The 15,472-nt window shown below is 35.8% G+C and overlaps 1 protein-coding gene and 1 long non-coding RNA gene across 2 annotated transcripts; both read right to left on the bottom strand.

Annotated features, from left to right (window-relative positions):
- Positions 1-1,163: 1,163 nt before the first annotated feature.
- Positions 1,164-4,055, bottom strand: LOC148269210 (uncharacterized). The gene is made up of 2 exons (XR_015818975.1): positions 1,886-4,055; positions 1,164-1,806 (listed from the first exon to the last, which is right to left on the bottom strand). It is a non-coding gene; the product is annotated as an uncharacterized LOC148269210 (long non-coding RNA).
- Positions 4,056-4,798: 743 nt separating this feature from the next.
- Positions 4,799-5,973, bottom strand: LOC110816349 (protein METHYLENE BLUE SENSITIVITY 1). Its single transcript, XM_022044503.2, has 2 exons — positions 5,535-5,973; positions 4,799-5,025 (listed from the first exon to the last, which is right to left on the bottom strand). The coding sequence occupies exon 1, from the start codon at positions 5,852-5,854 to the stop codon at positions 5,540-5,542; it is 315 nt and encodes a 104-aa protein (XP_021900195.1). The 5' UTR covers positions 5,855-5,973; the 3' UTR covers positions 4,799-5,025; positions 5,535-5,539.
- Between the last annotated feature and the right edge of the window lie 9,499 nt (positions 5,974-15,472).

Genomic DNA, 15,472 nt, shown 5'->3' with positions numbered 1-15,472 from the left:
TTACCTCGTGCTTTATTCATTACTGCAATCCTAAAGAAATAAAAAAATAAAAAAACAAAAATTAATGTCCGAGCTTGTTTATCAACACTACTGACAGCGTGTTTTGGTTTCTTCTAAAAGCGAAGTCGTCGCTATAGCACAACAAAGTATAATCCAAGAGAAAGAAAGTATACGTCTGAAATTAGAGAAGATGGAAAGAATGAAGCTGAAAGCATGACTTTCCTGAGGATCAACAGCAAAGTTTTGAGGAAAGAAAGAAACGAAGAAAAGCAAAGAAAAAGAAAATGAAAGAAACGAAGGAAAGAAAGAAAGAAAGAAAAAGAAAATGAAAGAAGGTAGAAAGAACGTTTCTTATGCAAGCTCGGATTTAAAGCTACCTAACGCATGTATGACTGCAAATTTAAATTAAGAGACAGACATAAAAAGACAGAAAAAAAAAGAAAAAAAAAAACCAAGAAAGGAAAGAAAAGAAAGAAGGAAAGAAAGAAAGTTTTCGTGCTAAGCTCGGATTCAGAAACTGTTCTACGAAAGCTCAGTGTCGCACAAAATATGGGGAATATGTAGATTATATAGTATACGCATAGCATATACATTTGATGAAACAAAGAAGAAAGAAAGAAAGAAAGAAAGAAAGAAAGAAGATCTATGAGCTTGACTATGTGTTTGAGTGTGTGTGTGTGTATATATATATATATTTATATTTATATATGTACGTATAGTTCTCTTCTGAGGTCGCTGCCTTTTCAAAGCTACTGCGAGGAGATTGGGCGATTTGATTGTTAATAAGTTGAGCATGACTTTCGGGATTATATGTTATATAAAAAGTACATGAATGATAATATTTAAATATTGGCTAAAGAAAGAAAGAAAGAAAGAAAGAAGGAAAGAAAAACAACGCAAACCAAAGAAAAGTATGTCTCCTTCGAAACCAAACAGTGCAGGGATGACTTACCAAACCCATGGATAACTGCATGCTTAAATAATGAAAGAACGAAAGAAAGAAGGAAGGAAAGAAAAACAAAGGAAAGAAAAGAAAGAAAAAGAAGGAAGAAGGAAGGAAAGGAAAAAAGGGTCTGTAAAAGGCTTCAAAACCGAGAGCGGCGAAGTATATATAGGTCGTCATGTAAGTTGTTGCCCACGTGGCATAAATCGAAAATAATAAATTAACACAAAAGTAAAATTTTTATTTTTATTCACTAATTATTGCGCACGTGGCAACCAATCAATGAAACATCATTAGGTCACCTACCCGTGGCACTATCAAACACCACCAAGGCCCATTCCTTCAACAAGCCCGGTCCAAAAACCAGTGCGCCCTCATCCTCCAGACCCAAAACGCTGATTTTGCTGTCGTTTTCGTGCCTCTTATGAGTCAACCCGTGCGCGACTCGGGGGGAGACGGTATAGAAAATTTGCAAGCTGAGTCAACCTGAGCGTAGGCCGAGTCGCAAGCTGAGTCAAACGCACGCGAGTTCTCTAGTGAGTTCTTCACTCGCTTTGAGGCTGATACACCTATCTTCTCTCCTCTCTCCGTTGCTGGGTAGCGAAGATTTTCTCTTTTCTGGTCGGAACAGAGAAGGGAGAAATGATAAATGTCGAGCCAGAGGATTATCACGTGATCTTTCTATCTGGGTCTTGTTTGGTTCCCGAGAAAAACAAAATGGTTCTTCTATTTTCTCCAGTTCAGGCCGTGATGAAATCAAGCGTGATTGGTCCTGTAAAACCCTATTTGCCTCAAAAGATGAGAGAGAAAACCCCATTTGTTTTTCTCTGTGAAAACCCCTTCGTTTCTCTCTCAAATTGGTTCTGTAAAACCCCAAGCTTTAGTTGCATGCCGCTGGTATGAGGTGTTCGATTAGATGGTTACAGAGTCGATAGGTGTTACCTGAATCAGCAAGACATTTGTTTGCTCTCTGTACGTCTATAGAATTCTTTGCCGTTAACTTCACTTCCATTTTTATCATAAATCGGACGGTTTTGGTGGCAGCAGAAACTTTCCCTCTTCTTCTTCTTCTTCATATTCTCCCGCCATGAGAGATCTGAAGGGTAATTTGGATTTGAACATGAGAGTGAAAAAGATGGGTGGGATTTGATTTTTCAAAACTGTAGTTGCATGCCGCTGGCTTAACGTGTTGGATTAGATTATCACAGAGTCGAGAGGTGCTATGTTAATCAGCAAGACATTTGTTTGCTCTCTGTACGTGTACAGAATCCCTCTTTGCAAAACAGGGTATAATTAATTAGATGAGGTGGTGGTGGGTTCGAAGGAAGTTTTTATTAGAGGCCCATTAATTTGCTTGCTCTCTGTAAATTCATGAAATTAGTTAACTTGAAAATTCTATAATAAGAATTGGAAAATGCTCTCTGTTAATAAGTTGACCATGACTTTCGGGATTATATATTAAATAAATAATAATAACATTTAAATATTAACCAAAGAAAGAAAAAAAAAATAAGGAAAGAAAAGCAAAGCAAAGCAAAGCGAAGAAAAGTCTTGTCTCCTTCGAAATCAAACAGTGCAGGGATGACTTAAATGATGAAAGAAAGAACGAAGAAATAAAGAAGGAAGGAAAGAAAAACAAAGAAAAGAAAAGAAAAGTCTTTTTCCTCGAACATCAGTGCAAGATGGTTGCAAATTCGAAGGAAGAAAAAAAAAAATTAGTTTTGTTGGAAGTAATCGAATTTAAAGCTACCTAACGCATATATGAGTGCAAATTTAAATTAAGAGACAGACGTAAAAAGACAGAAATAAACGAAGAAAGGAAAGAAAAGAAAGAAAGTTTTCATGCAAGCTCGGATTCAGAGCAAACGATTTCATCTGCCGGTGCAAATTTAATTAAAAGAAAGAAACAAAGAATTAAAGAAGGAAGGAAAAGAAAAGAAAAAAAAAAATCTTTTTCCTCGGAAATCAGTGCAGAATGGCTGCAAAGTCAAGAGGAAGAAAAAAGTTCGTTCCGGTAGAAGTAATCGAATTGTTTTAAAACGAAAAAGGGAGGAAAAAAAAAAGAAAATCTTAATGAATTTGTCTTCCTCACGGATGATCGAGAATCATTTGGATACATTAAAGAAGAAGATAAAAACTCAACGCAAATCCTTTTTCTTGGTAACCAAGCATGTCGGAAGTAAAAAGAAAATGAATTCATCTCGATTGCAATAAAAAGAAAAAGGATTGAAAAGTTTAGAAAGAAAAGGAAAACTGAAGTGCATTCTTTTTCTCCAAACAAATTGAAAACTGACAACTGAAGGCGAGTTTGATGAAACAGAGAACTGAAGACGAATTTGGAAGACGACCGGAGTCTGAAGAAGGCTATTAAACTACAGAGAGCAACAAAGTATTTATAGGCCATGTAACGTTATAGCACACGTGCCATAATTCGAAAATAATAAATCAACTAATTATTGTGCACGTGGCAAACAATCAATGAAACATCATCAAGTCATCTTGCTTGAACAAGGCCGGCCCAACAACCAGTGCGCTCTCATCCTCACGACCTGAAAAGCTGTTTTTGCCGTCGTCTTGTCCTCAACCTGAGTGCGGCTTGGGGGAGAGGTGAAGAGTCGCAAGCCGAGTCAAACGAACGCGAGTTGGCCAGTGACTCGCTTTGAATCTGATACACCCATCTTCTCTCCTTTCTCTGTTGCTGGGTATCGAAGATTTTCTGTTTTCTGGTCGAGACAGAGAAGAAGGGAGAGATGATAAATGTCACGCGAGAGGGTTATCACCTGATTTTTCTATCTGGGTCTTGTTTGTTTTCCGAGAAAAAAAAAATGATTCTTCTATTTCCTCCAGTTCATGCCGTTTTCTTCGCTTCCATGGATATGATGAAACCAAGCGTGATGGGTTTTATAAAACCCCAGTTGCCTCAAAATTTGATGACAATGATGACTGAGAAAACCCACCAGCAACAAGGCTGGGTTTCCGTCATCAATTGTGGGCTAGGACGAGGACCCAGGAAGCCTTTGTGGAGGTCAAGGCTGATATCCAGGCAAGCCATACAAGCAATCCATGCTCTCAAAATTCGTTCTGTAAACTCAAAATATGAGAGAGAAAACCCCATTTGTTTTTCTCTGTAAAACCAAGTTCTGTAAAACCCCGAGCTTTAGTTGCATGCCGCTTGGGTAAGGTGTTCGATTAGATGGTTACAAAGTCGACAAGTGTTACCTGAATCAGCAAGACATTTGTTTACTCTCTGTACGTATATAGAATCCTTCTTTGCCAAACAAGGCCTAATTAATTAGATGAGGTGGTAGTGGCCTTCTTTGCCAAACAATCAATGAAACAAGGCCTTCTTTGCCAGACTTTTCTTCGCTTTGCTTTGCTTTGCTTTTGTTTCCTTATTTTTTTTCTTTCTTTGGTTAATATTTAAATGTTATTATTATTTATGTACTTTTATATTTTATTTCCTCTCTGTAAATTCATGAGATTAATTATCTTGAAAATTCTATAATACGAATTGGAAAATGCTTTGCATTGTAATTACCACGCAATCCTAATATATATCGAGAGCATGACATGATGTAATAAATTCAAGGATTAATTAAGATACTTGCTTTAATTAAAGCGTAATATATACCATTGAAGAACTTACATTCGAATTATACCTATTTCCTGAAAAGATGCAACATATTGCCTCAACAATCTATTAATTTACAATATGTATGATTATATTTATGAGTGTTTTCTAAAAAATTTAAATGTTAAAAGTATCCATAAAGGGTATAAATTGTCTAGTGCCAACTGAAAACCAAATGGCTGGCCTGGTTTATGATCATCAAAACTTTTGGTTTGGATAGAAAATCAAATAAAATTTGACTTCGATTGTATATGCACTTCCATAAGAATTCAATTGACACCCACAAAAATTAAATTCAGTTCCTATACAGATTCAGTCTCCCGAATCACTTTCAGCTCCAACCTCACTACCTGTTATGGAATCAACTAGCTGTCCAATCAGAGTGCTGAGATAGAGTTTCCCGGCAGGGTTAACAGAATGAATTCTTCAGACCCACATCAGCAATAAAGACCTGATTAATTAGCATGGAAATTAGAAATCCCAGGTAGAAGATGTATTAAAACTCTACAACACAAAAAGATTATATATACACGCACATATGTATAGGGATAAAGCTTATACATGGGGGGAACGTAGTGTTCTAATCCTCCTCCAAGGTTAATCAGAAAAATCATATACCCAACCAGTCATTACACTACTACATATACATATATATAAAAGCAACAGATGCAGCATCACAAGAATCTCTTTCAATAAATTTAAGATAAAAAGAACTCCCATCTGAGCAAACACTAATTAAGTAGAGAACATAAGCAAGATGATTATCATTCATGATCAAGATGAATATTATACAGCAAGGAGGGAGGGAGGGAAGTCTATCCACCACAATTTCAAAGCTCATATTTTCAACACACCCCCAAATAACATACGACTACCCAAGAATCCCAACAACAACCCAACCCTAAATTACCAAAACAATTAACAAAAACCACCAAAAAGGAAAGCAGACGAATGACCAACCCAGATCACTTCTTGAAGCTACCCCTCACGCCAGGACGAGGCTTCGACGACTCGGGCAAATGGCTCGAATGGAGATTCACCAATTTCGATTCGTCGAAAGGGATCTTCGGATGCTTTGCATCGTGATGAATCTGCATAGACTTGATGTCCGGTGCTGTGATTTTGCAGAGAGGACACTCAAGTTTGGCGTGGCCGCCTTTTTCGTGACCAGACCTATCTGCAAGTCCGGCCTTCCCGCCGCCACGGTTCGTAGTAGCGGCGTCGATCTTCGACGCGATCTCTTTGGCTGTGTGCTTCTTTGGCTTCGCCTTCCCAGTCATCGTGATTTATGTTGCAGATGTTAAGGATTTATCTGTCGCGAACACAGATGAGAAAACCCTAATTATCCACAACCTCCGGGGACCCGACTCGAGACACAGGACAATGTGCAAGCCCTTCTGACTAAGCCTATTTATCAAACCTCATCTTCCGGACGGCTGCTTGATTTGCTACACTCAATCGTACGATACGAACATGAGTTGTGAGCATCTAATTGGCTCCAAAGTTTAATTATATTAAATTTTTTCCTTCGTGCATGCTTTTGTGATTTATTAGTTTTATATGGTGATAATGATTCTTAATGAAATTGGATTTTATTTATTGTAAGAAATAACTAGCACAATATTATGAGGTATTAATGTAAAAAAAAGCACAAATTAATAATTTTTTTTAAAAAATATATGATTTAATTAAATAAATAATTTTTGTTTGTTTAAGAATTCTGACCTACTCGTATTTTTATAAGAGACTTGAATAGAGTAATATAATTAGAATCATTAAATATAAAAATAATAACAAATTCTAAGATCTTGTAGTATTCATCTTCACTTAGTAAAAATTCATTCCTACTTTTTTTTTTGTAAAAAAAAGTAAATAATTAAGTGAAAGATTAATTATATTTTTCAAAAAATTGAATATATAAAACTCGATATTATCATGAAGAGAGAAGAATCCTTCTAAAAACAAGGATTTTAAAAAAGTAATGGACCAAGTAAAAATGACAGAATTTGTTAAAAAAAGAATCAGCAACCTTTCCCTAAGTGCTTAGAACTAAACAAAAACTTATGTTAGTCTCTTAGGTGAGACCTTCTTTTCTTCAATTTTAAATTAACTAAAATATTATTATCCTCAACCTTAAAAATGTTATCAATAAATTAATTACTTGATGACTCAATTTAGATAATATTCTTCACAATTTCTTAAATTATTTAATTTATTAAGTTATAAGATGATCAACGGTGATCTAATTAACTGCAATGACCTCAGAATGTCCAAATGAAATAAATTATAAATCTAGTGCGAAAGCGAAATAAATAGTTAAGGTTTACATTCATTACACATAAACTTAAAGTCCCAAATAGTGTTATAGAAATTACCCTTTTGAAGAAAATATAAAAAAATTGAAGAAATAAACGGAAAATACACGCAACCTCATGTAGATCAGGCTCTAGATCCCAGTTTTCTTGATCTGAAATGGTTAAATAAGAAATGAGCTACACTACTCTACTAAGAATATCACGCTACTCAACGACATAAAAATGAAGGCTAGTAAAAAATCAAACTAACTAATGGAGTACTTAATTGAACAAATACATTTATTAATAATAAAACCATTTACTGTCCACTTATCGCAGTGATATTTATAAAAACAACTTATAAAGATAAAAACATAGCACTTATCATGATTTCATATACAATTGGTAACATGCAGACATTATAAATCCATATTCAATAAATTAAATAACCACTATCCATTTTTCATCAATCTGTTGGTATCTATGGGGGTTTATAGGGATGTCCCCGCTATGCGTGAACCATTTCCTTTAATATTCTCAATTAAAGGGTCGTCTTATACCCCGTTCGGTATGAGACAACATTCACGATAAGATTTCCTATTGTACCCAGTCTGTCCACCATTTTTCAGAATATCTAGTACGACTGTCGTTTTATCCATTCACTTAATCACATCATTTTTTATTTTTTTCCTTAGTCTCCCTATTCCAATTCAACCGTAATCATATAGACAAACAAACATGCATAAGAGAATACAATCATATCTCGATTTCTCAATTTAACAGTAGTCACATAAGGCAGCAATACATGCATTCAGACCATAAAATTGATAAATAAGATATTATTATGCATTCAAACTGTAAAATCAGATAATCAGTTAAATATAACAAACAGTAATAAGTAACTGGTTTCGGCTCTATTAGTAACGTGTAATTAATTACGAATATTTTTTAATTTATACAAAATACCGTATTATTATTAATTAAACTTTAATTCCATAACAAGGGATAAAGTGAGGGATTCTTATTCAATTTGATGCCCAAAAGGCTAAACTGTTGATTGCGCCTACTGGCGGTCCCTGGGTTCCTTGAATTTTCTTTGGAAAAACGCGCTATAAATACATACAAATGTCCCAAAAAACCCAAAATTAATCTTAGAACCCAATTTTGGCCAATTTTAGCGTGGTGGCTTCGCTGTGCTCCGGCAACAACGCTGCCACCTGCAGTGGCAATCCGTCTCGAGTCGAATATTTTTGGCCGTTTTAGGCCGAATTCGACCGATTTTGCATCAATCCCTATGAGAAAATACGTTAAGGGGTCTCGATTGGCCGAAAAAACACAAAAAACTTAAACTCACTAGTGGCGGGGCTCTCTAGTGCGGCGGCTTTTCCGACTCACATTGCGGTTGGGTGTTTTGCTTAGGTCAACCTCTAGAGAAGGAAATAGTGATAATAATGGTGGAAAAATTACACCGAACGGGAATCGAGAAGGGCCTGATCGGAGGTATTTTATAAAATTCTCTGCGGCGTCGCTGCCGTGCTTTTCCTGTGATTTTCGGCCAATCGGCATATTTTTTTGCTTCAATTTTTCCATGAAGGTGTTCAAAATTAAATTTCAAGCAAATGGAGAAATTTTTACCTCTTTTGTTGGTCGGAAGTAGCTGCTGCGCAGCGGCGGGTGGCGACGGCTCTCCTTCCCGGTGGCTGGGTCTTCTTCTCCGGCGAGGGTGTTTAATGGCTATGGTTAGGTTTTGGTGTGAAAAAGATTATTTATATTCGTTCTTATTTAATCTGGACCGTCCATCGTATTTGATTTGGACCGTCCGATCGCGATTAAATAAGGAGTGGGTATAGACCGTTCATCGCGATCTAATCTCAACCGTTCATCGTGATCTAATTCGAACAACCTGATCACATTTAAATATGACCATCCGATCTTGTTTGGGGAAGGAATGGATCCAGACCGTCCATGCGAGCGGGAACGGATCTGGGTCGTTCGATCGCGGGCACGCGGATCGCCTGCGTGGCCTCCTGTGTGGCACCGCGTCAGCGTCCATTGCCACGCGGCACGTTCTGGCTTGCCAAGGCCGTTGATCGTGCATCCTACGTAGCACAAATTTTCTAAATTATATTTTAACCCCTGTTTTCTAATTTTTCTTTCAAAAATACCCCCATAACCCAAATTTTCACCAATTTTTTTCAAAATCGTTTTCAATTTCATCCTCCATCAAATTTTCTTCATTTTTACACTAAATTAAAAATAAAAAAAAATTAAAAAATTGTATAAATTAATTTAATTTACATTAAATTAAAATTGAGCATTACAACTCTCTCCTCCTTAAAAGAAATTTGGTCGCTCAAATTTGTTTCTCTCTTCACAATCAAATAGTTGGGGATATTGGGCTTTGAAGTCAGATTATAGCTTCCATATGGCCTCTCTCGGTGTGTGATTCTGCTACATGACCTTAACAAAGAGAATTTCCTATTGCAGAGTAATATGCTCTTTTGGTCCACAATATCGACCGGTACTTTTTCGTAGGACAATGTTTCTGGAGTGAAAGAGACTCGTGGGCCAAGATGTGAGAGGGGTCCAGGTTGTACTTGCGTAGTATGAACACATGAAACATATTATGGACCCTAAAAAGTTTTGGAGGAAGAGCCAATTGTACAGTTCAGATCAAATCGCGATAAATGTTCCAAATTCATTATCTCTTTAAACGCGATCGGACGGTCGAGAGCAAATGCGATGAATAGTCCATATTTAAGGAAGACATGTATAAATATCTCACTTCACACCGAACCCAAACCCTAGCCACCAGCCCTCCCGCTGGAGAAGAAAAACCTGTCGCCGGAGAAAGAAACCGACCATCGCTGGCCGTCGCGCCAGAGCCACCTCTGACCGTTAAAAAAAGTAAAAATTCACTTATTCACTCGAAATTTAATTTTGAACACCCTCATGGACAAATTGGAGCAAAAAGAACGGTGGATGAGTTAGAAATCGTGGGTAAAGCTCGGCGGTGCTGCCGCAGGAAAAATAAAAAATCGCCTGCGATGAGCCCCTTCTCGTTTTCTGTTATGTGCTATTTTTCTACCATTATGTTCATCATTCTGTTTTCTACAGGTTGACCGAAGAAAAATGCCCAGTCGCGAAGGTGAGCCGGCGGAACCGCCACACCAGAAAAATCTGCCGCCAGTAAGTTTTTATTTTCGATTTTTTTCGGCCAACCGAGGCCCTTTAACGTTTTTTCTCGCAATGATGAGTATAAAATCGGCCAAAACTGACAAAATTTGGCCGAAAATAGCTAGTTCGAGGCAAACCGCCGCTGCGGGCAGCAGTGCCGTCGCCGAAGCACGGTGGTGCCACCATGCCAGAATTCTGAAATTAGCCAGAAAAAAGTTTTTAACATCAATTTTAGATTTTTGGGGTATTTTTAGGTACGTGAAACGTGTTTTTATCTCTGTAGAAAAATTCAGGAAACCTATGGACTGACAGTAGGCGTAGTAGAAAGTTCAGTATTTCGGACATCGATTCGGGTAAGAATCTCTCACCTTATTCTCTATTATAGAATTGAAGTCTAATTATAAATAATACAGTATTTTGTGTAAATTAAAAAAATTTGAGAATCAATTAGAGGTTACTAATGGAGCCGAAACTGGTTGTTTATTACTGTTTGCCCTATTTTAACTAATTGTTTGATTTTACAATTTTAAATGCATGATAATACACTAAAATTGGTAAAATGATTCAGTTGCATTTCTTTGATGTATGTATTGCTTGTTTTGAGTGATTTACAGTTAAATTGTAAAACTGAAAATTAAATATAAACGAAAAATTGTTTGGTAAGTGAATTAATGAAACGGTTATTTTACTGAATATCTTGAGAGATGGTGGACGGACTGGGTACATAGAGAACCCTACTGTGAGCATTACTTCATACCAAATGGGGTATAGAGGAATGATATTTTGCCGCTCATACCGGATGAGGTATGGGGACAGTCTAATTCACCCTCATACCAGACGAGGTATTAAGATATGGTACTTTTGGTGCTCATACTAGACAGGGTATGGGGACGACCCAATTCACCATAATACCAGAAGGGGTATTGAGGGATGATACTTTTGGCGCTCATACCAAACGAGGTATTGGGACAGCCGGTTAATTGACAAGTTTTGTTATGGGTTCACGCGTAGTGGGACATCCCTATGAACCCCCATGGATGCGAGTAGGCAAATAAAAAGGGAAAGTTGTTATTCTTACTTACTTGAATATGAGATTATGATGTTGTTGAACTATTGTCTCTATAGGTTGGTTTTGAAAATCTCACTACGGTAAGTATGCAATAAATAGTTTTATTTATGATAAATGAATTTACTTAATTTAAGAACTCTATTGGTTGTTTTAGAATTTTTACCAACATTCATTTCTGTATCGGTGAGTTATGTTATCCCTTCAAAAGCTAGTGAAAGTCGTCATAGGATACTTAATTGTTTACTTTTTATTTATTTCTTTATTTTTTGCTTGTTCTTTTAGAATGGTTATTCTCGTAACCTTATTGGGTATTCGAAATTATTGTGTAAGGAATGTAAATCCTAATTCTATTACTTTGCTTTCGCATTCAATTTATAATTTATTCTCTTTTAAGTTCCGGGACATTACATATATGAATTTTATATTCTTTTCATCCATCACAAGCTCTCAAATATATATCATGGAAACACTCACTTGAAGAAGCAATAAATAAGGTATGTGATACTTAACCAAGTCTCAACATCCAATTATTATTATTATTTTCACGTATGACCTTTATACTATATCAATTCTACATTAGAAATATATGTGAATTTTCAACTCTATATAAGAACTCAAGCAAGACATTGCCAAGAACTTGAGTTTGAACCTTTTAAAGTTAGTTGTTTGAGTTTAAAAATTGTTAGATCCATGGTGCTTGGGCATGAGGTATTATAATTGGTGTTAAATCAAGACCAACTCAATTATTTGAGTTAGTGCTAGATCGATCTTGTATCCCTTATGAGATTGTGATATGTAGCCTCATCGAGAACATTAAGGATAAAGTAAAGATTATGATATTCTAATTCAACATCGAAAACATATATGATTTTTGAATTTTATATAAGAGTTCAAGTTGCACATCATTAATAACTACTTAATATTGAGTTTTTGTGCATTGAGGATAATAGTTCTTGGATTTTAGATATTACAACCTCTATCTTTAATTGTAAAAATATGAAGTGTTGATCTTAGTATCCTTAATGTACGCCTCTTATTTTCGATATTCCTACTAAATTACTTATCCCCTTATATGCCTTATTCTTTTATATATACATAATGTATTTTTATAAGGTAATCCTTATAACCTATTTATCTTATAGATTTTAGATTTGACTTTTGTGTTCGCAACCTTTTTTTAACATTTTATCTATTGCTTTTTACTCATGTTGTATATTTTTCATGTCTTAATTTTGTTCACTTAGTAATTTTATTCTTATGCTATAAAATTTTTAGTATATAATTTGTCTTGATATTGTGACTAAGAGGTATCGGATAGATTGTTGATCCTTGTATGGTTTTCTTATTATTGATGATGTAGGTCTTCTTTTGAATTTTAGTTCTTAGTAAATTTTGAAAAATCTTATTGTTTTACTTTGTTATTGGATTATAATATTTATATATAGAAAATAAAAAAAAAAGAAAACTATTGAAATTTTAAATAAATATCCAATAGTCTTTAATGATTAATACTACATCGCTTTAATATTTTGAAAGTATTCACGTTTGACATGTTTGTCTTATATCTATTTTTTGCTGAAAAAATAAATTAAGATTTTAATTTCATCACGTAAATTTTGACTTCCTTTTGTCATATTTAGTCACAAAAAACTCGTGTATTTTAAATATTAAAATAGATATGATGAATATTGTCGAATAATACAATAATATTAAATTTAAAAGCAAACTTAAAAGGACAAATCTTATTAAAACATAGTAAGTTATGACTATATAAAGACTAGAGATATTTAGTTTTCAATTTGTTTAATCCTTGTATTGTTGCGTTAATAATCTTCTTAAAGAATTTTGTAACTAGACAAGTGATGATTACTCATTAAAAAATTTTCGTATTATGTATTGCATTCTTTTGTTCAAGTATCCTCTATCATAAATTGTACTGCTAAATTAATTATAAATATAATTTTTAAAAATTTTAATTTTAATTTAGTGTAAAAATGAAAGAAATGTGATGAATGATGAAATTGAAAATAATTTTAGAAAAAATAGGTAAAAATTTGGGTTCTGTGGGTATTTTTGAAAGAAAAATTAGAAACCCGGAGTTAAAATAAAATTTAGAAAAGTTTTGCCACGTAGGATGCTTGGTTAGTAGACCCGACGAACCAGGATGCGTTGCATGGCAACGAACGCTGATGCGATGCCACGCGGGCGATCTGCGTGCCTGCGATCGAACGATCTAAGTCTGTTCCCGCGCACACGGACAACCTAGATGCGTTCCCTCCCCAAACGTGATCGTCCAGCCAGATTTAAACGCGATCAGAAGATACAAAATAGATCGCGATGAACGGTCCAAATTTGATCGCGATAAACAGTCCAGATTCACTCCCTATTTAATCGCGATCGGACTGTTCAGCTCAAACGCGATGGACATTCCATATTAAATAAAGACAGATATAAATAACACTCTTCACACCAAACCCTAACCCTAGCCTCCGGACGCCCTCACCGGAGAAGAAGACCCAACCACCGGGAAAGAGAGCCGCCGCTACTCGCCGTAGCACCGGAGCTCTTTCCGATAACCAAAAGAGATAAAAAATTCTTTCTTTGCTCGAAATTCAATTTTAAACACCCCCATAGCTAAATCAGAGCAAAAGGATCGACTGATTGGCCTAAAACCATAGGTAAAGCCCGGCACCGCCGCCGCGAGGAATTTCACAAAAAGGCCTCTAATGAGGCCCTTTCCGATTCCCATTCGGCGTAATTTTTCCATAATTGAAATCACTGTTTCCTTCTCTACAGGTTGACAGGAGTAAAATACCCAACCACAGTGTGAGCCGGAGGAGTGCTGCACTGGAGAGCCCCACCATTGGTGAGTTTTAGTTTTTTGTATTTTTAGGCCAACCGAGGCCCCTTAACGTATTTGTTCGTATGGATCGATGCAAAATCAGTCGAATTCGGTCGAAGACAGCCAGAAATAGCTGATCTGAAGTGGATTGCCGCCACAGACAGCGTCGCTGTTGCCAGAGCACGGTGGAGATGTCGTGCCAAAATTCTGGAATTGGTTAAAATTAGACCTTGAGGCTGATTTTGGATTTTTTGGGATATTTATAGGTACTTATAGCGCGTTTTAATTCCCGAAGAAAAATTCAGGGAACTCGGAGACCGCCAGTAGGTGCTGTCAACAGTTTAGCCTTTCGGGTATCAAATTGAGTAAGAATCTCTCTCCCTATCATCTGTTACGGGTTATTAATGGAGATAGAACCAGAAATTGATTTTTGTTGATTTATTTTATAGTTTAAATGCTTGATAATATATGATTTATCAATTTAAAAGTTTGAATGCCTTATGTGACTACTGTTAAATTGGGAAACCGAGTTATGATTGCATTCCCTTATGCATGTTTGCTTATTTATGTGATTACGGTTGATCTGAAAAATGAAGACTAAAGGAAACTGAAAAAATTGTGTGATTAAGTGAATGGATGAAATGACAACCTTACTGGATATCCTATTAGATGGTGGACGGATCGAGTATAATAGGAAACCCTACCGTAAACATTGTCTCATACTGGATGGGGTATTGAGACTTGGTAATTTGACACTCATACCGGACGGGGTATGGGGACGGCTCGTTTCACTCTCATACCGGACGGGATATTGAGCTTTAGTGATTTGACTCTCATACTGGACGGGGTATGGGGACGACTCTTTAATTGAGAATGTTGAAGGAAAGGGTTTATGCTTAGCGGAGACATCCCTATGAACCCCTATGGATACTAGTAGGCCGATAAAAGGAAAGGTTGTTGTTTGTTTTATTGAATATAGATTTATAATGTGTGCACATTACCAATTGCATATGGAATCATGATAAGTGCTATGTTGTTGTCTCTATAAGTTATTTTTGTAAATCTTGCTACGGTAAGTGGATAGTAAATAGTTTTATTATTAAGAAATGTATTTGTTTAATTAAGTACTCCATTAGTTGTTTTCATTTTCTATCAACCTTCATTTCTATATCGGTGAATAGCGTGATATTTTTACTAGGGTAGTGTAGCTCATCTTTTATTTAACCATTTCAGATCAAAAGGACCAGGATCTAGAGCCCGATCCACAAGAGGGTTGAGAGTAGGATATCAGTTTTATTTATTTTCTATTTATTTCCTTATTTTTTTATATTTCCTTCAAAAAGTTAATTCCCGTAGTACTATTTGGGACCTTAAGTTTATGTGTAAGGAATGTAAACCTTAACTATTTATTTTGCTTCCACACTTAAGTTATAATTTATTTTTTTAGACATTTTAGGATCATTACAGTTGGTATCAGAGTCACGTTCCTCGGATCCATTCCTTACACAAAACCTTT

The sequence above is a fragment of the Carica papaya genome, chromosome 1, assembly GCF_054855325.1.
Source record: "Carica papaya isolate Zhongbai chromosome 1, ASM5485532v1, whole genome shotgun sequence".
Lineage (NCBI taxonomy): Eukaryota > Viridiplantae > Streptophyta > Magnoliopsida > Brassicales > Caricaceae > Carica > Carica papaya.
The sequence above is the reverse complement of the archived record's forward strand: the minus strand, read 5'-3'. Positions and strand labels throughout refer to the sequence as shown.